Source organism: Emydura macquarii, unplaced genomic scaffold (genome assembly GCF_026122565.2).
Source record: "Emydura macquarii macquarii isolate MOO-44397 ecotype Brisbane River unplaced genomic scaffold, CSIRO-AGI_Emac_v2 contig_2890, whole genome shotgun sequence".
Taxonomy (NCBI): domain Eukaryota; kingdom Metazoa; phylum Chordata; order Testudines; family Chelidae; genus Emydura; species Emydura macquarii.
The window spans coordinates 3,706,763-3,730,503 of record NW_027133027.1 but is presented as its reverse complement, the minus strand read 5'-3'; the positions used below and the strand labels follow the sequence as shown (position 1 = coordinate 3,730,503).

The following is a 23,741-nucleotide window of genomic DNA, read 5'->3' as shown; positions in this document are numbered from 1 at the left end:
ATTTTCACATAACACACTATGCCAGAAGCGATCCTGGCCATGTAAATAAAAAACATCCCTTGCAACAGAGAAGCAAAATTTAGGCTTGTGGCAGGAACTGTTATTGCTTTCAGAAGGAACAAGTCACAAGAAATAAAATTTCAAGCCTCAAGATAAACCAAACATGCTAATGATCATTACTTAGGAACTGTGACTGAAACACAAGAGGATAAAATAGCAGCTTATAGGAGGAGAGGTGGAAGACTGACAGAGAAGATGGAGGGGGGAGGGGATGTTTCAGAAACTCCTCCTGGTGACACACTAGTTCCAGTATCTGGTGGAAAGGATACCGCACCATCTGCATGGTCTCAGGTGGGGAAGACAGATCAGCTGGGATATACCCCTCAGCCAGATCTAGTGCTAGAGAAAATAAAGCGTTTCAGGTCTGAAATGCTGAATTTTCAGTTACCTGTGCTAATCAGAGGTGGCACGGGAGTATCACTGGATCCAGAAGGCTCTGTTGATTTCACAACAGGAACACTAAATGTAAACCCAATCTGATGAAGAAAAAAAAAAAAAAAAGATCTTTTCAATGCCAAAAGGAAGAAACCTTATTCCAGTCTAGCACACAAATACAAATTCAGAACTCAATTCTGACATACAATTTATTTGGCATCTAACTGAATATTGAAACCCATGTTCCTTTTTTCATTATTGGCCACTGACTTCACTTTACTATTCTGAAATATTTTGCTAAGCCCAAAGCAAAAGCTTCAGGTACAATTGAGTTTGTACATGCATTACTTACAGACAATGGAGGTAGCACTTCTGCCTCAGTAGATTTTACAATTGGAGATGAAAATCTGAACACAGGACTGCTAGCATTACTTTCTGGTTGCACCTAAATTTTCAAAAAAATTAAGATTGTATCTAAAAAGAATATATGTTGGAGGAAAAAATAGTAACTATTTAAGGTTGTATAAATATAAGGAGTTCTGCACAGAATTTGGGAAAGCTAGCTTTGAAATTTATAATTCCCAGACAAGAACTATGATGAAATGAAATTAAGGTTGAGACTACATATCAGTAAAATACATTAGATTCATGTTTTAATTGTTACAAAACCGTATGTTATAAACCTAGAAAATTCAGAGTTGAGGTTACACTGAAAATATATGTAAATATGTTAAGGTACAGAAACGCAGCCAAGGCATCTAAACAACCTTAAACTCAACTCAACATTAACCAGGGAGCAGTCAACTGGAACCTCCATAATAAATGGGTACCTGATTCTTAAAAAAAAAAAAAAAAAAACTGTACAAAAACATTAAAATGTCTCTAAACAGTCTTAATGTTTATTTTTATTGCAGTTATATACCAATTATTGTGATGACATTTCCTTCCTAATGATGCTTCCAGTGCCATTTATTGTACCTCTAAATTGTTGAATAAATCTTGGCATACTGTAACCATACATAACAGGCTTTCCAGAACACTTCCAGAAGCCATACAACTATATGTATGTATCCAATAATTCATCCAACCAATAAACAAACCATTGACAACTTTGTGAAACTAAATCAAAATCTTTCTGCAATCTCATTACACATCAGAATGTAATGGCCCTCATTTACTCAGTTGACATAAGTTAATACTACATAATCTACCCTTCAATACCACTATGAACATATCTGATATGCAACACGGCAAACAAACAAGACAAACCAATTCTAGTCCTGTAAAGTATTAAGTACATACAATGTAAAAAATTACCTTGTTAATCGCTGGTTGTGTATCAGTGATTGGTGATAATGAGACAGTAGTACTGGCAAGGGAGCCAAAGCTGAAGTTAGGCAGTGATGTAGTATTGATTGGTAAGGGTATTTTGGGTAGTACTGGTACCTCCACTTCCTAAAATTGTACATTTGTTTAGTTAGTTTTCTATTCTGCATTAGAAACTACCTTTCCCCCCCTCTAATATCTATACAAAATTAAAAGCAGCAAAGCCAAATATAAAATATAATGATAAAACTATATCCAATCCCCCATTCTGGTCTACTAGAACATTTTTAACCTGACAGGCACTTTCCATAGGTATGCCATGACCATCACCCATACTGCAGGCAGAACGGTAAGACTGTCTCAAAGTTTTTATGTGCACTATAAAAGCAACACAGAGTGAAAGATAGTCTGATTTGTTCCACTCTGTTTAAAACTTGTTTTTGTTATCATTTAACTTTGATAACTAAAATTCTAGAGAAAGGATAACTTAGCTAATTGATCCTCCCTACTCTTTAATTAAGATGTGGGACTTCAGTACATACTGAGATATCCAAGAAATCTCCTAGCAAAACTAAGAAAGACTGATCTTGAAGTTTCTAATATTTTTGAGGTAAAAAAGAAAATTAAAAAAAAAACCCAAACATCTTTCAGGCACTCTTTATACATCACAGAGACACAAAAGGGCATAAGACCCATTTTAGGAATGCAGAAGCTGTTACACTGGATCAAACCAGTGGTCAATCTGGTCTAGTATCTTATCTGACTTCATGGTAAATCATATAGTTTAAGGTAAAGTGCAAGACACTTATGGAACAAACACTGGAAGCCACTGAAGCATAAAGAAATTTATTTTTCTTTGAAGTATTTAGTTGCTGAAATTAGACTGCGTATTATAGAGATTTAACTAATTTAATGACAACTCATTAGTGGCACTTGGATCTATGCAGAAACAATTAAGTGTGAATAAATTAAAACCTAACATTCTCCTTGTGTTTATACCCACAGGAATTTGGTTTCCCAACTTCTATATTTGTTCATTTTACTATATTAAACGAAAATTAGGCCCCTCAAATCTTTACAGTAAGTTCCCTTATTTGTGCTATAGAAACACCCTTCAAAATTTCCAATATCCAGCGGGGTTTTCTCCCTACATCAGTTCAGTCAAAAGATTGGTCTAACGATTCATGTAACTATACTTAAGACAAACAGGTAGTTTATAACCTATTGCATGCTTTGAACTGTACATACTTGAGACGCTAAACACAGAAATAATCCTGTGGACATATACTACCATTAATGTTTGTTATTAAATTGATTTTTTAATGAAAAAATAAAGAGGGGATGTCAGATTTGTGCACCTGGTAACCATTAGTCAATGTCACTCACAAATCTCAAATGCTTTTAATATTGTTGACTCCATATATAGTGTTGTATTCAGCTTTATTCCATTTCAAATTTTTGATTTGTTCTATATGGTTGAGTCATATAGGATAGAATTACAAATTTAAGTAATACTTCATTTGCTTACTGCTGCTTATTTCATATTTCAGTCCTTTAAAATAAACTGCACATATTACCCTGACACATTTATTCAGTGTTTCTTGGATAGACTTAATCAGCTGTTAGTGAGAAACCATGCAATACAATTGGAACAACTCCCAAAGTAATAAGGCCAAAGATTCCACATGCAACCTCTCATTTTGGGTACTCAACTTCTGAAAATCTAGGGCCGGATTTTCAGAAGTGATGAGCAGCTGCAGTCGCCACTGACTTCAACTGAAGATGGAAGTGGCTCAGCACTTCTGAAAAATCAGGGCCCAGGTGTCAAGCTGAACGTCCAAAATTGACACATTCAAAATCAGGGGCTGCTTTGAAGACTTGGGCCTATATATCCAACAGAATTAACTACTACTATTCATTATTTGTATTATCATAGCACCTAAGAAGTCCAATCACATTTGTGATTACAGAATACATTTGTATGGGGACACCCCATACAACCCCACTGTGTTAGGCACTGAACAAACACGACGGTTTCTAACTATTAATTTTGTGTGTAGTCTCTTAAAAGCCAAATATTTCAGTTTCATTACATCCATGCTTTGAAAAATCCCATTGTGATATAGCAATTTAGCATATTCTCTTACCTGTTTGGCTTGTCCTGGTTGAGATACATAGTGCACTCCTCTTTCCCTTCTCATCTTGCCACCACCACCACCGCCCACTCCACAATATAATCCATTGGATGCAGGACTACTGAATCTGGGGTATGTGAAATTGCTGGCACAGAAATAAACAGTATATGATTAGAGCATACTCTTATTACCTAATTGTTTCAAGCTCATATCCTCTGTCTGGGCTGGAACAGAGACCTTCCTACCAACAGACAGGAAAAAGCAAAGTTCTTGTTCAAGTTGTCTGATGCTCATCAAATAGACATCCCAAGCAATAATAATATTACTAAATAGAAAAAGCTACAACAAAAAATTAATCAAATCAATCAGAAACAGTCCCAACTCCACACGGTGCGATGTCTGAGCCAGCAGAGAAAATGAAAAAATTAAGGTAGTTAGTGAAATATGTTATTCTCCCACATTCCTTACGGCTAGCCTGGACAGTAGACACTTCAAATGAAATACCCAGCACCAAATGAGAGACGAGATAGAGTGGGTATCTTGGGTGGGAGAATGAAAAACAGATGAGGCTACATGCAAACACTGCCACATCAAGATTTCAGCGTAGAGAAGGATGTCAAGGTACCTGCCTGCCACTGTTATGGAACGAACCTTGACAGAAGGCAGAGACTCCAGCTTCTGCAGCATGACAGCAAGAGACAGAAGCCTTAGAAGCTATTGCTCCTTTCACATGGTCCTCAACAGAACAAAGAAGTGTTCTGATTGTTAACATTCCAGAATTATTTTCAAATACACATACGTTAAAGAGATTTTTAAAGTGTAAAGGCATTTTCTCTTTTTCATTCTAAAAGTCTGGACAGAATTAAGGGGAAAGATACTCTAACCCAAGTGGAAAGAGGAAAAAACAACCCGAGGAACAGGATTAAGCACTACCTTGCCCAGATGAAGAAAGAAAGAGATAGAAGTGCCCAAAGGAAAGAAATCCTCTGATGAAGCTCTTCTTCTGGCCAAGCAGATGACTACTAAAAAGGTAGGTTTAAGCACATCTGAAGGCTTTAAACCCCAGATCAAGTCCCCATGACTATGAGGACCAAGCCTTGGTTTAATCTTGTCAGATGTTCTAAAATAATCTCTTCAGTTTTGGATGGGAACCCACAGAAGAGCACTCTGTTGCCTCTTAAAGCTTAACTAGCTAGCACTTGGACCCTCAGTGGGACAGATGCTCAGCCTTTAACTATCCAAACTTAAAGAACAGCAAGAATTTTAGAAATTTATTTCACACAATTTAGCTACTCCTACACCAGAGCCTTACTCAAACTATTATGTAAAGTATGTAACCTTTTTTCTGCATACACCTGTTTGTCACTTATGAAGGAAGTCAATCCTCTCTGTCCCTAAAGGAAAGACTCTGACTTACAAATTCTTACCCAGATTTCACAAATGAAAAACTTCTGCAAAAATCCTAAGGGTTTTGATAACCCTTGCTCCTTATCAAGAGCCATCCAAAAACTAAACAGACCCACGGACTAGAGCGCAGACTATCTCGATCAATCAATGCAATTGGATTGACCCTCTTGCAAAAGAAACAGTATAAAAAAGGCTGCCATTATCCCTTCTGAGGGAGAATAGGAATCCAGAGAGGTCAGGCTTTGTATCAATTCAATATTATCTTCATGCAGAATAATCCATATAGAGGGGGAAATGCTAAACTGAAAATCGAAGCTGAAACTGAGGCTATGAAAGTTAAGAGACTCAAAAACACCATAGAGGAAGACTTGTCTGTATTCAGGCAATCACTACCAAGACCCACAGAATTGCTCCAAGAAAGTGGGACCTAGCTTCTGAAGAACAGAGCCCTAGTGACTTGTCTAGGGATGAAGCACCAGTATGTCCTGTATGTGACAGGCAGCAAAACATCTGACAAGGCCATGCCCCTTCCACCAAGAGCATGAGATACAACTAAGAAAATGGAACTGAATCAAACTCCAAAGAACTTCCCTCAGAAAGGACCTACCTTACTCCAGTAACCACTATGCATATAACAGGACTGATACATCAACTGGTTGCTAGTTTAATATATTCTTCAATATCATGAGAAAAAAAGTGAAGAGGAGGCAGTGTAAGACAAGACAGAACCATAGAACCTTGTGCACTAAGGGTTTTATTTCTGCAGTGTCATTGGAAGTAGCAGGTCGGCCTTAGAGCAGCTTAAACCCAGGTTTCACATTCTAAACCACTGGAAAAAAGTGAGGCTGCTACCATACAGAATGCCCAAATGAACAAAGAGAAACATCTTCACTGCAAATATCTTCTACAATATCTAATCCTGATAGAATTGCTAAAGGTGCTACGGTAACATCAGAAATCTAGTTCAGCTAGCTGGAACACAATCCACACTTCCTGGAGAAAGGAAATAACTGTGCCCCACCAGACAAGCAACCCCGTCTACAGAAGTGACATTGTTTATTTCCTGTCTTCATTTGCTGGTAGGAAGACATATGCTGGCTAATAAAGGGTTGTCTGAAAATCATGTTATTCTCATGTATTCTTTTTCCTTTCATATAATTACTGCTATCGTTATTAATTTATCTATCATCATTCCTCTCTTTTCTATTTAGTGTATACTGACTTATAACAGACAATACTAGACATTTCATACCCCATTTCTGAGAAACATAATTCTTAACTAAAGAGTCCCAATTCACATTCTATTATGCAATCAAGAATTTCTTACTTTCTTTACAAAAAAGGGTAAGCACAGAGATTCCAGCAGAGGAAGCACAAAGCCACCACCCTCCCCTCAAACAAATAATTTAGATTAACTCTAGTTTTGACATACCTTTCAGGTGGTTCTACTTGGTGTTCCACAGTTAAATACTTCTCCCTCACTCCCTGCAAATAAAGGAAAATAACTTCAGATTTCGCTGAATTTACTATTATTTCAAGCACAAAACAAGACTGGAGTTGTGGCAATTCTTACTACGTTTCTTCCATTAGTTAATCTAACTAGGAAAAACATCAAAGTCCAACTATATGTGGTAAGATAAGTCATACCCACTGGAGCTGCAAAGCTTACTTGGAATATCATTCATTCATCACTATTATTGATTAAATGTATGGGAGATAAAATTCTTTTTATATTAACCAAATTTCACTGGCATAGAATGCATACAAGACACATTTTAACAAACACTGGGTTCCAAACAATACATTATAAACTTTTTGGACCAAAATCTGATTTACAGCCCATATAATCCCACTGAGGTGATATTTATTGAAACTAAGTAGTGTATAACATACTAATACTACAGCAGGGTGTTTAGATCAGAAAAAGCATGCCATTTTAACAATCCCATTAATCATGGAAACAAACATCTATTGACCTCAGTCTCATATCAATCTTCTATAGGACTTAACACAGACTGTGCAATCCAAACCATTTATGAATTCATAGATATTAAGACAAGAAATTACCATTATGATTACCCAGTCTGACTTATTGAAAACACAGGCCATATAATTTTACTCGGTAATTCCCACATCAAGCCCTCAATTTCAGGTAAAACATATCTTCAGAATGACATTCAATCTTGATTTAAGACTTCAACTGATGGAAAATCCACCACATATCTTGGTAATTTGTTCCAACAGTTAATTACCCTGTTCAAAATGTATGTCTTACTTCTATTCTGAATTGTCTAGCTTCAGCTCCTAGCCATTGGACCTACTCATGCTCTCGTATGCTAGACTAAAGACCCTTTATCAGAAATTTTCTCCCTGTGTAAATACTCAGATTCTGATGTTAACCTTTTCTTGGATAAACTAAACAGATTTTAGAGCTTCTTAAATCTTCCATGGCAAGGCAGTTTTCCAGACTGCCTCTAAGCATTCATACAAATCTTCTTTTCGGAATCCTAATTTTTCAACATCCTTTTTGAAGCATTGACACCAGAACTGGATGCTGGGTTCCATTAATGGTCTCGTTAACTCTCTCTGTTGACGTACTGCCACCTCTCTACTCCTACTCAATACTTATACATCCAAGGATCGTGTCAGTCCTCTTATGGCATCTATCATGACCCCCCAAGTCGTTTTCAGAGTCACTGCTATCTAGGATATAGTCCCTCAGTGCGTGACATACACTTTTTTTTCCTAAATGTATCATTTTATATTTGGCTGTGTTAAAATGCATGTTATTCAAATGAGTCTAGCTTACTAAGCAATCCAGAAGTTTGTGTAGATTGACCTGTTCTCTTTTTTTTTTTTTTTTTTTAAATTACTCCACCATTTTTTGCACTATCTGCAAAAGTAGCCAGCCATGATCTTATATTTTCCTCCAGATCACTGAAGATATTGAATAGCACTGGGTCAAGAACAGATTCCTGAGATACCCACCTAGAAACACCCCCCACTGGATAACGATTCCTCACTTATAATTACTTTGTGAGATCTATTAGCCAGTTTTTAATGCATTTAATATGTGCCACACCGATTATGTCCTATGCATAGAACTTTGTATTCAAAACAATTTAGTGTGTGGAGGAAAAATCCCATTAGAACAGATACATAGATGACTGTGAAATACGGCTCGTCGCTCTCCCTTTTAATATAACAGAAAGTCTCAACTAGTCACTAAAATACACGTAATATTCCATGCAAAACACCATATTACGATAACATTAAGGTTAGACAGGTAGACACTCAAAAAAATTAGAAAACCCAGAATTAAGCCTGCACATATAATCTTAGCTCTACCTCTCATGGATATGCATTACAGTAAGTTTAGGCCATTTTTTCTGAGTTGTTGTTAGAACAAACAACTTTAGTCTGTTATTCACTAAACAGGCAGCCCTAATAGATCATGAACACTAGGTTTCTTTCTTTAGTTCCCTTTTTTAAACTACTTTCTTTTTCTTCTATTAAACACTTTTACTTCTCCCTCTAAATTGCAATGAGTTTCTTCTCTATGTTTACATGTTGATCCAAGTGAGATCATTATTAGTTATATGAGGCAGTTAAGATGGACAACATAAAACATGTCGTCCTGCTCCCTGGGCTCTTCCAAACATGGGACTTAAACCCAAACTGAAATGTTAAACAAAAAAATGCTGAACTGAAGTCCCTCTCCACATATAGTAGCTGTGCTGTGTTATTTACTAGCAGCCATTTTCTACTTAGAGTTCAAAATTCACTGAGTATTTGATTCTGACAACTTTTGAGTCTAATGAAAATCATGATAAAATATTTATGCTATTTCCCTAAGAGCTAAAAATTTCATTTAAGTTCAATACTGTAAAACTGAAAATCCTCAAGTTCCGCCCTCCCTCATCACTGTAGGGCAGAGTTAGGATTGCTCGAGATCCTTACTTGTGCATGTCCCCAAACCTGAGTATATTTGGATTTTTTTTAAGTATAACCCTAACTCTGAATTTCCTGGGTTTGTAAGGTTTGGGGGGGCAATACTGATGCCATTCCTGTCATGTTTTTCATCCTTAAGCTACTAATCCATACCTCTCAACTTTAACTCCAAATTAACAATTATTTGTCTTGGAATTTCCTTGTTTTTAAGTTTTTAAAAATTTTATACATGAACACTAAACAAAAAAACCCAAAAGAGAATCCTGCCACCCAATATTCTGAATGATTTTTAAGATATGTAGTATCAACCTTAAAAGTTAAAAGAGAAAAAAGATTTGAGGGCAGATCCAAGGGTACAGCAGACAGCATCCCCATTAAACCCAACTAAACTGGGTTTACTGCTGATTTGCATTACCAAAGTAGTGCAAGTCAGTCAAAGTGCAGTGGTGATCCTGGCCCTTAATTTGTAAATGACTAATCTGTTTAGAGGGAAGTGGTATAGAGACTGGTGCTATGTAAAACGAGGGGCAGGAGTGAGCCCAGTTCCTGACTTTCATGGTATGGCTATGCTGCAATAAACGACCAACTGCAATGAATCTGAGTTCAGGTCAACTAACTCAGGCTTGCTGGGCTCAAGCAGTGGGCTAAAAACAGCAGTGTAGATGTTCAGGCTCAGGCTGGAGCCCTGGCTCTGAGACCTTCCTCACTTGTGGGGTTTCAGAGCCCAGGCTCCAGCTTGAGCCTGAACATCCATACTGCTATTTTTAGCCCCACAGCCTGAGCCCCATGAGCCCAAGTTAGTTGACCCAGGCGCCGTGACTCAGTGCCGCAGGTTTTTTAATGCAGTGTAGGCATATCCCCAAAGGCTCTGCACTGTAACAGCACACTGAATGTTCCTGTCTCAGCTTCCCCGACAGTGTTGCCGTGGTACACAGTCGGGTGTTCAGGGAGCAATGTCATGGGCAGCCTTTCAAGCCCGAATGCCCAAGTTATGGCCATGGAACCTCTAAAGGTAGTGACAGCTAGGGCCACGTCATCTATAGCAATGAGAACTCTTGACACACAAGTACAGTCTTCTCTTGCCACTGACTCATTACATATATATAACTGTTTCATGCAAACTAATTGTAGAGAAGGGGCAGTGACCAATTTACCATTGTCAGAAACTTGAGAAGTTGATATAACTCTCTGTAGCCTCTATATTCACAAAAATTAAATCAATCAATCATTAATTTAGCTCCATTACAACCTAATTGTTTCAAATATATCCTATGCACAAAGAATTAATTTTAAGTACTGCACATGGAAGTTTGAAGTGTCTGTCATTCTTTTATTAAGATCACTCTGGAAAACAGAAAGACTGACAGATAATTAATCCTTTATGACAGTTAAGTTTAACTCAAACTAATTAATGGATTTACTTGTAAAGTCTCAGAAAATTCATTCTATAGAAAGAGGAAATCCTGTAAATTTGGAACAGATATACTGTATTTTTTTTTATAACAAAAGGGTTAAGTCCCTGCCTTTAAAGGACAAAAGGGAACTCAGCCTTAACTACTGAGCCACAACCAACTCCTCCATAACAGAGACTGTATTACAAATGTCAGTGGCTGGGAAAGAATATGTTGGTGTGCTGCCTAAAATCCATTCAAGCTTTATTCAGAAGAGCCCAAGGGAGAATGCTTACTGAAAATATCAATCCTTGTTCTGAGTTTTAACAACCATGTTTTCTATAGAAACATAAATGGCCCTCCCTTTCCTTCAACCCACTTCATTGTTCAACAGTTTTACAATCCCTACACTTCACTTACCTTTCAAAAATATCCACAGGTTGGTACTTTCCTCTCATGCCAATGCTACTTAATCTTCCTTCAAAGACTATCTCTGGCAAAACAGACAGCAGCACAGGCAGTGGGGTTCCCTTACTCTTCTGGTTCAACCACCTAAAGAGATATCCTCCTAACTTTCCAGTCCCCATTATTTGCATAATAGAAAAGGACCAGGCACAATTTTAGTTCTAATTCACCATGATTCCAGACAAACTGCAGAAATTTATCATTTGTTTTATAAGTTACCTACAAAATTTTAGAGTAACACAAACTGAAATGCCCTGTAGGATCTCATAAATGAGATTACTGGGAAACCACAGCTTAATTGAAGAATATACAAGGCTTAAGTGTGTTCATTCTACATGAAAGTAATCTAAATTGTGCTAGATAATTATTTCAGCAGATGTTTCTTGTAAAACTATCAAAGAACTAATCATAACTAGGTCTCAAATTTTACTGCACTTCTGCGCTATCCTTTCAGTCCAAATACAGTGCAAGTCAGCAGTACATCATTACACAGAGGATGATCAACCAATTACATACTGATCCATGAATACAATAAAAATCCATACATTCAAATATTTCTTCCACAAGGATTCCTGCGGTCTTAAGCATTATCCTAAATGTTCTTTAAATTGTCTTGACAGGTAAGAACATCTCAGTAGGAGAACTATTTATAGCTATTCCAAGGTTAAGAGATTAGTACTAATAAGAACCAAAAAGTGTACGTACTTTGTGCTTTACGTCTACTCTCTGTTGAATCTTGCCTGACTCAGCAGCTGGAGTCAGAGACGGTTTAAAATACTGTGACCTGCTCACTGACAAAGAAATTGTCTTCGGTGTCACAAGTTTCTGGACTGGAGGGTGCTGGGATTCCACCTTTAAAAGAAGCAGCAATCAATCTAGTTAGTTTGGGGGCTTTGGGAACATTTATTTAAAAACCAGAATAAAAGTAGCTAGTTACCCTTACGCAGTCATTGCACTCAGTGAGGTGCTTTAGTGTGCTATAAAGGTATTCAATATGCATAGGGAAATTAGGAAGAAAGTTAAGCAGGGTATCCCAACAGTGTCTTGAATCTAAAACCAGAATTCCTCAGCTAATTTTACTAATGCTTCAGCGACATTAATTCACTGAAATCATCGCATATTCTCCACACACAATGAAATTTGTGCTCATAGCTCAAGCCAGGAAATAGACTTCTACGGCAAAGTGTTAATGGCTAATCAGTCAATCCTCTGGGTTTGATTACTCCAACAAGTCTCACCCTAAAAAAAATACAACAGTGTCAGTCAACTAAGCCCTCAAACCACTCGGGTGCTTTGAAAATTTTACCCCAGATTTTATTTTACTGACTCATTTTTAAAAGGGACAATGTCAATTCAAATTTTATACAAAATTTTAGACTTAGCATAAAGTAAACTTCTACAGCAGAATCAAAAAGACTAACACAAAAGAATCCTTAATTCATTTTCTTTTTAAAAAACATTCCAACGTTAAGAGTTGTTTTAAACAAATACCCCCTGCACTATATTTGCAACTTATACATTGCTACACTACGTATCTAAAAATTAAACTGATTTTCATTGTCTTAACAAAGGAATGTTTGAATAAGTAAATAGTGAAAAGTAATTTGAATTTTATAAACTACTTCACTTTCAGTTTTGTCAAACACCAAAAGAGAAAATAATTTACAATGTAATTTTTAAACTAACAATATCCCAACTCAGAATAGAGCCAAATTTTGTTTCCCCAGTGTAATTTCAAGGACTATTTCATGAAAAGGATCTTTCTAGAAGCTGAGTACAATAATGCCTCTTGGCTCCTTCTGAAACATTCCATAAAGCATGTGTTAAACTAAGTTCAAGTCCATTAATCTAATCTACTCTGAATGGAAGAATTTTGCAATGTGAATTTTAATGTGCAATTATCAAAACACTATAAGGAAAGTTAGGTGGAAATTTTATAGATATATATATATAGATGTGAAGCACTAACACAAGTGCTACACCAGCCTATGTGGGTTTTTAAAATAAGAAATGTACCACACCACTGATATCAATTGAAACAGATTTTACTAAGTACACAAGTGTTCTGTCAACAGTCCACCTACTCTGGCAGCAAAGTACACACAAAGAAAAAAAATCCCAACAACCCTTGTCTTGACCAGCAATTACTACCATCAGGGGCTTTCTTTTTCTCGCCAAATATTGAACTATGAATAGACAATTCCTCTCCTTTCAGCCAGTGACAGCTGTGTGCAACATTCGTTTAGTCTGACATCTCCAGGCTCTCTGTTCATAACTGCTACCTCTTTTTTAATGCTCACAGGCACGGATCTACACTTTAACTGAGAATGCTATACTGCTGTTTTCTTTGCCATTTGTTCACATGACACATTGAAAAAACTGCACACTATACTTTATGTTCAAGTGTCTCATCTTTTCAGCAAATGCTAAACCACAAAAGATTTGGACATTATAATGTTCCGGTAAATTTTCAAGTGTAATAATATTTCTAGTAAAAAAAGTCAGTATAGAAATTTAAGAGACATTCTCTCCACTGTCTGTGTAAGACTTCATGTGGTGGATGCAATGGAAAGAAAACAATATTTTTACTTCTATAGTGGCCTGCTTTCTAGGACTCAGATCCCAAATGTATACAATATTAGAAGTACATGAAAAACTTGAAAAATCCATTAATATTTTTCACTGGATTTACCATCCCATCATCACTAATTTGAGCTCCTTTAACAAGGATTTAAACTAATTCTTAAATGTAAGAACAGTGGTTAAAATTAGAGAGAAAGAATTTACAAAATTCCTTCCCTCCTCAAAACACCACCACTTTTCAAGACAGAAGCATTAAGAAACACAGGTAACATGTTTATGAAATTGATTTAAACACAAAAGTCTGACAAAGTCATTTAGCACTATTTATAAATATTTATTATTTTTTACCATTTCTGGTCACTCTTCCAGCACAAAACCTTCCTAAAACTATTGTTTAACACAGCTCACACCTTGCTTTCTGACAAGTAGCAGGAAGAAGCAACACTCCCTTTACACTTCCAGCCATGTTTCTCTTCGTAACAGATTCCAAGAAAAAGAAACACGAAGCTAGCCTACCCCAGAAGTGGAGTGGAAAACCTTCCCAGCCCTTCCTGCTATAGAATGGACAAGAGTACATTTTTAATCATTAAAAACCCACACAAAATGTAATTTTTAATGTTATGTGAGTTAATATCCTATTGCTTGCATTCATTATAAATCTGCAGCAACTTCACAATACTCAAAAGTAATCAATATTTTAATTCAATTGATAAACTACCTGGGTATCAGTGAATCTTTACCTGTTTTCTCTTTGAATGGAAGTGAGTAATATCCAGCATGCTCCTGTCCACAGGCTGTGGGGAAAAAAGCCACACATTAGAGGAAAAATTCTTTACAATAAAGTTGCTATGCAACAAAAAAAGAGAAGACACTTTAGAGACCAACTTACAGAAAATAGTGGAGAAGCAACAGAAGATGGAATCCTTTTAGCATCCTGTTGAATAAATATTAGAGTAAGTTAGACTATATTAAGAAAGTTTTCACCCAATATGGTGCAGGTAAGTTTAGAATGTATTATATGCTCTTGCATTGAAATACAATAGAGTAAAAAGAGCCATTTACTGCTAAAGGACTTGACATCTTCTCCAGAGACTGCAAGATGCGCCGTGCTGTGGAACTTGTCACTCCATAGGATTGCACATTTGCTTGCTTAGCTTTCATTTGTCTTCTGACTGGTGTCTGAAAAGTTAGCATGGTAAATGTTAACATGTTGGACTTCAACATTCATATATTTATTTGTTTAGGGACAACAACTAGTTGGATCCCAATATTTTAGAAGAGACATGGGAAAAAAAATCAGATGAGCTCAATGAGGACCTGTCCAAGTAAATGGGAGCCTTCACAGCAAGAGCTGGATTGGGCCTCCATGTGCCTGAAAGATGGGCCTCAAAGTGATGTTTTAAATTAAATTACTTCAATTCCTATTCTTTTAATCAAAATTTAAAAGGTTGAAAAGGAAGAAAATAATGGACCTACTATCTTTGAACAAGGGCAGGAAAAAGAATTTAAGTAAAGGCTCAGATTACAAGTCACTTGTGAAGAAGGTACTTGTAAATCTGACTTCTCTTGCTATTTCAATGACATTACAGTGATTCATCTTAATCAGTTTACACCATAATAAAGAATTCCATTTTTTAGTTTCTCTTTTTAATTATTTTCAGAATTTATATTTTGGTACTACAGTGCCTTGTAACTTCTTTATGAAGAGAAACCTTTATATTTACAACATTACAATTCAAATAAAACCATTAAAGAAAAGCAACAAAGGAAGAGTACTCAGAAAGCTTTCTTGAATGCTCATTTATTGTTTGCATCCAACATATCCCCATGTGACCAAAGACAAATGCTGTGTTCCACACCGTTGTATGTGCAGAGAGGAAGCAAAAAACTGACAGTACAAGCAGCTAGTAATACTGGCTGTACGACAGAGCAAATAGCATGAGCAGGATGTGAGTTAAGTCCCTCCTTCAAAGGAAGCTTGCCATTTTAGTTCTCCTTCCCCAGGGCCAATGATGTTTACTTTTTAAAACTGATTTTTGAAAAACTGCAATCAATGTTTTAATTGGCTATTTTTAGCATTTATTATATTAGACACAGTCAGTCTAGAAAACATTCTCTGTTCTTAAGAGATGTATCTTTGTAAAGTTCAAATTATGTAAATGTTAAAATGGAGTGTGTTTTGGTGTCTACCTTAACATTGCATTTAAGATTGTATCCTGATCATTTCTGGACAGAAGAATAAAGGTCAGCAAAACTATCTTGTTTGTAAGGAGTATGTCTCTTTAAATATGAAAACTTTGAAACAGGCACAACATCTGTTCCTGCTGTAGTTAAGGTGCATAATGTTTTACACACACACACACACACACACACACACACACACACACACACACACACACACACACACACACACACACACACACACACACACACACACACACACACACACACACACACACACACAATGTGTATAGTTAAGCAGGCGTACATTACAAATTGTTAAGCAACCTTAACTAAAGAAATCACTACTGTTTCTGCTATAATACAAGTTTTCCTATTTAAAGATACATAATAAATTATAATAAATAAATAACAAATAAATTTTACTTTATTATAATACAGCTTGTCCCTGTCTCACAGTCAACAAACTGTATTGTATTGTTGGTAAATTTCACTGATCACTTCCACAACATTTATAGGGCCAGACTGCTGTTGCACAAACAAGGCAGTTTGACTGACCCTATACTCTTCTACTCAGCAGAGATTAAGATGCATGGAAGGGGCACCTGCATTCAGTGTTCCACTCACTTTGGTTTACAACCAGGAAGATCAAGAGCACAGGCCTCCATGACAGTCAAGGATTGAGTACCACTCCTCCAGCGAGACAAGATGGGAGAGGTAACATCACTTATTGGACTAACTGCTGTTGGTGAAAGACAACTTTCAAGCTACACAGAGTTTGAGTTTTCATCAACAGAGGTTGGTCGGCTAAGCAAGATTACTTCACCCACCTTGTGTGTCTCATATCCTAGAATCAACACTCCTTCTAGTGGGTGTTTGTTGAAATATAAAAAACGCACAAGAGTGTGTATGCACACTGGAGAAGCAGAGATGACAAAAGTAAGTTGCTCTACAATAGTTTTTAACGTAAAATGAGTTTAATGAGCAACTATTGATCATAAGTAGTCCCCACAGGTTAGTAAACTCGTGAAATATACCTTTAAGACTGGAAGCTTTCTTGGTTAAAGATTTCTACATTTGATAGTTTCTTCCCCCATTACAAATTGTCAGTGATATCTGTATAATAGTGTAGTCTCCATTACTAAAGTATTAGATTAAAAAAATCTTTATTATCTACCTTATGTGCATGTTTTCAAGACAAATTCTCATTTTACATTTCAACTGCTCTTCCCTATCCACATTACCATTGTTTCTCTTACCTGATAAGGAGTGATTCGTATTTTAGACTGCCTTGCTGCTGCAGCTGCACCACCATAGGTGGTTTTTCCAGGGTAAAATGGAGAATCCCCAAGTTGGCTTGTCTTAAGGATAGAAGCGTTACCAAGTGACTGCAGTAAGACACATTAACAGGTAGTTAGCAAAATGGACACAAAACTAATATGATTAACACTTACATTATACAGTACTCACCGGGGATAGGGCTCCAAAAGCAGATAGATTGAATGCAGGTTTTTTAGAGCTGGCTGCAGAATGTTGTGTGAGAGAATGAGATCGTTCAGCCTCTGTGGACCAGAGAGGTGGTACTGATGTATTTTTTGAAACTGCTATATCTGACAAACGAATATATTGTGTGTGTAAGTCATATTATAAACTGTAAGTTAATTAATACATACAGAAAATTGGATATAAAACAGTATTAAGGAGATGCATAATAAAAGCCAATATTTAATCCTGCATCATTCTACCCTTGGGTTTCAGGGTTCTTTAAACAGACAAATATTGTGTATTATGGCAATATAATCTGCATCAGAAAGTAGGAGTACCAACATCATCCCTGAATCCAGGTCCTGTTCACAAAAGTGAATATTCAACTAGCCCTTGTAATGGGAATTCAAGGAACTAAAAAGAGCTGAACAATACTGATGGATTTACTATAAAACAGTATTTCTTCTTTCTGAGGAAGACAGGAGGAGACTAGAACACATGGGGATTGGATATGAAGTCCTTCATATGTAGGTCAATGGTTCAACACCAGCCCACGTCAGAACTGACTCATTCATAAGCCTGGTAACTGTTTAGTTATCCATCTTAAGTGAGAGAATGCTCTTATTCTTATTACTATCAAATATTCCATAGAAACCACCAGCGTTCTTACTGGCAAATTCAAGCAGGCCAAGAACTGCAACAGCATGGAGACACCGCTAAGAACAGTTCCTCCAGAAAGGCGGGGTGAGGAACGTTAGATGCACAGTATGTGGAAATCTGCAATACGGCTGCCTGGTCTGCACAGCACTTACTCTGAAGATAAAGGAACTCAGTCTCCAAAGGTGTCAGTCCAAAACGTAAAAATGTTACTTTAAAATGTTGAGTCAATGATTGTCCTTAATGAATTTAGTATTCATGAAACATGACAGACTTGTCAGTATTGAAAATGGAAGCCCTCTGTCCACAGAACAGATAAAACATAGGCAGTGCAAGCCTCCCACAGGACCCTGACCTTCTGCCTCAACTTTTACCTGAAGATCTCTCCTCCCCCACTTTTCAGAGTTTTCATTCAATAATGAATTACAGAATTTCCCATTCAATACTGAATTACACTGGTGATTTTGATGTGAACATCTATTTAAGAGAAAATGGATTGAGATCACCAACACATTTCACGAGTCCAATGAGCTGTCAGTCACTGCTACCCCAACTTAGATTTGAATATAACCTAGGGGAAAGGCTTCATATTCCATCCTCAAGTCCTGAGACATCGTAACCTCATAACAGCATTTTTCAAAACAGTTATCTAAAAATTACAATGTGATGTAATATTTCAGATACTAAAAGCAAAGTTCTTAAAATTCTTAAATACCAGAAGATACACATCTAAGGAATTGGCACTAATAAATTTTGTATTTACTAAGGTGGCAAAGATGGCATATATGAAACAAATTCAACTTATTCATGTCATGAAACATCATCATATAAGGTAGATATGACCATAGTAAAATGAAAGTTACCTTTATCAGATGCTCTAGAAGAGAAGCCACTAGTAGTTGAGATGTTATCATCATCATGCTGAGAGGTAGAATCTTTGATTTCTTTTACAAGGGAGAGTCCAGAACTGCCAATTGCAAATGCAGAGGATGTGGAGGGCTGACAATGTGGTGATGGGGAATCCAACAAGGTGCAATTCAAATGACTCCGATGAAGAGAGGGTCTTGTTAACACGTCTGAGAAGTTTAATGCAGATCTACTTGTGGATGGCTCTGAAGAGGAATAAGAAAACACAATTAGCATTCTATTAAGTAAGGTGAGTGTACAAGCACACAGAAGCCAAGAGCTGTTTTCTAGCAACAGTCATTCTATTGCCAAACATCAAATACAAAAATAGAGATAACCCACATTTAACTTCTTTTTCACTCCTACAGGGTTTCACTTAACTGTCTGATGATAATAGCAACACTACATGCAAATGGTTAATGTTGCAGTACATTAAGTATGAAATTTTAAACTATAAAGAAGTTAGAAAATTCAGTGCCAGTGTTTCCTTAGTGCAGCCTTAATTCTGTCCCCTGTCCAACTGCTCTCAAATAGGGCTTTCATCACACAAAATATAGGCAAATTTATAAAACGTGTGTGTACCTGTGCATCTAAAATGATGAAGAAAATGATGATTTAAACATTAGATAATTTAACTAATTAATTCAATCTATATTAAATAGAAAGTATTAATAGTCATTGACTATATGCAATAAAGATAATTTTTTGGTATTTTATCTAAATTCTATCATACCAGCTCCCTTTACAGATGAAAAATGTTGTATCCCTGAGATTTTGGCATACAGAGCCAAATCTCTTGGTTTGTGTGAAACTTATGCCACTGTAATAATCAGATAAGCACCTTCTCAAATAAATCAAAAGGTCTGTCATGTTCTAAAGGGCTATTGGTAGATTATGTTTTATAATTCTTGTGTGAAGGAGATTACAGTATATTTTATCTAAAAGGAGCCCAAGGCCTTTCTCAGAAGTTCTAGGAAAGACCACCTTGGGTCACAATGCTATTGATATTAGCATCTATGGATTAGCTCAGTGTCCAGAATCACGGTGGGGGTCACTAATCAGTCTGCCCAGTCATTAGCAGATTTTTATGACAACATCTTGCGAGGAAAGATATATGCCAGGCTGAAGGTTCAGAGTGGGAGAGGGCATCTGGGCTCCAGGTCAATGGTTCCTGAAAGCTGATTATATGGAGTCTGTTTTTTCCGTTCTCAAGTCATTAAGATTAATCTGTGGCATTCCCCATTTGCACCGTAAGTGGTCAAAAGTTCTGGACTGTAATGTAATTCCTAATCATTTGGAGTTGTTTGATTAAGTTTGCTGTGTGGTTGTCCTTGCTGAGAAGTCCGTTAAGTACTTCTCCACCCAAGACAGTATGTGTTCCTCAGTCCTGAAGGCATCCCCTATTCTTTTACGAAAACTTGCTCTTTAGTCAAAGACTGAGTGTGCTATAAATGTTCTTCTTATTTGCCATTAAAGTAGTCTTCAGATGTTGCCAGCAAAGGCAACTAACTTTCTCCAATTTGACAGTCATCTAAAGGATGGCGGCACATAAATCATCTCCTTATTCAGGCTTGCAATTTTGGTGATCACCACTATGGCAAACATTTTTAATACATGCTCTCAAATGGGAGTATCTGGAGAGTCCTGCACTGCAAACCTGAGAAACTATTGTCATATCCTCCCCACTTTGTCATGTTTATAGGTATCTTAATTTTAAGGTAATTAAAAACTAACCTGAATTTACCACCTATATTACTGATAAAAGGAGCCTGATAAAAAAGGTCAGGACTCCAAGAGGATATCTTCCGCTCATTCTAGGACTGCTCACCAAGGTCTTGTTTTGGATACTATGAAACATACTGAATGTTTCTATAGTAATGGGATAAGAGCTTTTCATCTACAGATCTTTTGTTTATAAACAATCCAGTTTATTTATAACTAAAAATCATGACCATTTGACAGCTGTTTAATGTATTATGTGAAACTTATTGATAGGCTCTATCTCTATAGAACAATCCTCAGAGAACAAATAACATGTTTGCACTTAAAATTGAAAAAAGTCATTAAAACATTTGTATCAGATTTTGTAAAAATCGCTTTTTCTCCCAATTTTCCTTAAATTATCATTCATTCCGAAGTGTAAATCTATGAATAAAGATTATTCAAATTAACTGGCTAGAGTTTTGATTGCATCTTCCACATACCTTCTAAATTAATTCTTGATGACTCAGGAGTGACCCTCCCATCAAACACTGGGGTGTCGTCATCTTCATAACCACGATGGTAATTTATTTGAGTTTCCTGCTGACTTGTAGGTTCATTTGCTTCTACACATTCATCTTCACTTTTATTGAAGTACCTTTGTAACCACCCTGGTACAATATTCTTCACTGATTCTGTAACTCTACTAATGATTCCCTGCTTGAAAAAGAAAGTGCTTATATTTAATCACAACCATGAACTCTGAAGTATATTTTGACATGCATCATTACACAGACTCTAAAGACAAATGTCAGCCAAGAGCTGCTGAGAAATGAATACAATAGACAAGAATTTCATCCCCTTAAAGAAAGTACTATATTCCTTAAGGGCAAATATGATGTTATTCACTGGACAATTTATTTATTTCCCTCTATCAGAGTTCTCAGTCTCCCTGATGCTCTTCTTTCACCTAATTCTCAAAACTCTGATCAAACTTCAGGCTCCAGCTCACTAAACTACATTCCTCCTCCAGTGTAAGAGGACTTTCTTCATATCCCTTCTCTAATGGTTTGTCTACACATGGAGTTGCTCCTGATTAACCCCATATGTGGATTTTTTTTTTTTTTTTAAAGAATAAATGTGTTCATATGTGGAGATAATCAGGAACAACTACATGTGCAAAGAAGCCCTTAGTCACAACATCAAGCTACTTCCAACATCCATGAAGCCTCAAGATTTTTTGCTCATGACATTTTAAATGTTGTTCTATTGTATCAAAATCTATCAAATACCAAGCTTTGAACAGATATCTGTATATTGTGATCAACTGTTAATATGAATGAGCAATCAATGCTGATTTATCATTGTTACATTAGTGCTATTGAAAAATAGTCGTCAACTGCTCATTAATTTTTGAGCACTGAAGACAGACTGCTCTTGAACTAAGTTGATGTTGAAAAGTACCTGGAGGAAACTTGGCTACATTTTCAATAGCATCTATGGCATCAAGAATGTCTCTATGTGAGACTGTCAAAATAATTAGTGTTATGCTCTTCCACCTTGGCTAAGTTTCACTCAATGATATATTTAATCTTTAAGAACCTCCAAAAATCAATTTGCTGCACTTTTAAAATAAACACAAATGCTTTTGTGTTTGCCATTTAACAATTCTTGGCAAGATTTATATTTTACTTTAGAAGAGTTATGATTTCATTACTTCTCTCCATTAGCCACTTGTTTACTACTCTTCCTTCTACTTCAGGCACCTTGAGTCATTATTTAGACACTGTTTGGTAATCACTAAATGTTAATCATCCATTTGTAGTATCAATCAGCAGCTTTCACATCTACTACAGTTAAAATGAGAAATACCCTAACTGAATTCTACACTTTGAAAAATGAGAAAAAAGATGAGCTAATCAGAACTATATAGAACCATAATATCAGATGCTACGCACACTTTCAAAGTTTTCAGACCCTCTGTAAAAAGTTCACAATTCCAACCACTCCAATCAATTCTCTCCACTAGCCATGCTCGTTGTCCCGACTCTCAACAGCCTGATTCAGCATGATTTCTGTATATGCTAACTCTTGGCACCTGAGTAGTCCCACTGACTTTAAATAGTTAAGTATGTGCTTGAGTAGTTCTAAGAACCTGAGTGGTCCTATTTAAAGTCAATGGGACAACACAGGTGCTCAACGTTAGGCTCATACTTAAGTAACTTAGTGAATGAGGGTCTGGGCTTTCAGACAATGACGGGACAGTTGTCAGAGCCTTTCCCCGCGGCCTCCCCCCTCACTACCAGAATCTTTCATTGAGGTGGGGAAAAGCTCCGGAAGCAGGGAGGCAGTGGGATGCTACTCTGCTAAAAGTAGCAGTGTAGATGCAGGAGCCACTGGTTGGCCATGCAGAGAGCTGTGTGGGCCTATACCCCAGGGTTAGGCATGCAGGACACTCTACTCATCTAAGATGTGCCTCACCATCTACATTGTTATTTATACCTGTGCTAGCTGGGTGTGAAGTGTCTCTAAATGTAGACATGCCATGAAACTGAACTGTCACAGTAGTTTCATGGTCTTTCACACAGCAATAGGAAAGAAAAAACATTTTACAAAGAAGAAAGCATGTTTGTAAAACCACAACTGGTAGGAGAACCCAGATCATATGTTATATGAAACTGCTTTTAATTCTTTTCTTTAAAAAAAAAAACTGATTAGATTTCAAGCCAACAGCATTAAGGAACATCAGTTTATTTAAGCAAATTGCAATTTTTCAACTGAAGATAAAAAACTATGCATAAAGTTCAGATCATATCTTCAAACAGTCAAAGATACATACTAAAATAAATAACAAATGGAAGTTAGTGGCTAACAGGCATCTTTATCAGGCTGGAAATGTTCACGCCCAGCCAAGTTCTCTCCTTTTTCTTGTCACAGTTTACTCTAATTTTTTAGAATGCATGAATCAGTAATCAAAATGAAACTGCATACTATTGTGCCCAAGTAACAAAGTGATCCAGAATTATCATCTCTGGGTGAATTCTGCATCACTGTGCAAGTGCAAAATTTATGTCCCGAGCAGATCATCTTCCCTCCACCCACCCCCCGCAATATAATT

The 23,741-nt window shown here is 36.6% G+C and overlaps 1 protein-coding gene across 1 annotated transcript in view; it reads right to left on the bottom strand.

Annotated features, from left to right (window-relative positions):
- The window catches only part of NUP153 (nucleoporin 153), a 68,700-nt gene that overhangs the window by 23,371 nt on the left and 21,588 nt on the right, over nt 1-23,741 (bottom strand). The window contains exons 3-15 of the mRNA XM_067568398.1: nt 21,127-21,340; nt 18,880-19,128; nt 17,345-17,484; nt 17,134-17,262; nt 14,756-14,872; nt 14,583-14,627; nt 14,434-14,487; nt 11,816-11,962; nt 6,736-6,788; nt 3,909-4,041; nt 1,753-1,890; nt 788-880; nt 449-536 (exon numbers count right to left, since the gene is read on the bottom strand). Coding sequence (XP_067424499.1) covers nt 449-536; nt 788-880; nt 1,753-1,890; nt 3,909-4,041; nt 6,736-6,788; nt 11,816-11,962; nt 14,434-14,487; nt 14,583-14,627; nt 14,756-14,872; nt 17,134-17,262; nt 17,345-17,484; nt 18,880-19,128; nt 21,127-21,340 — 1,600 coding nt within the window. The remainder of the gene's footprint in view (nt 1-448; nt 537-787; nt 881-1,752; nt 1,891-3,908; nt 4,042-6,735; nt 6,789-11,815; nt 11,963-14,433; nt 14,488-14,582; nt 14,628-14,755; nt 14,873-17,133; nt 17,263-17,344; nt 17,485-18,879; nt 19,129-21,126; nt 21,341-23,741) is intronic.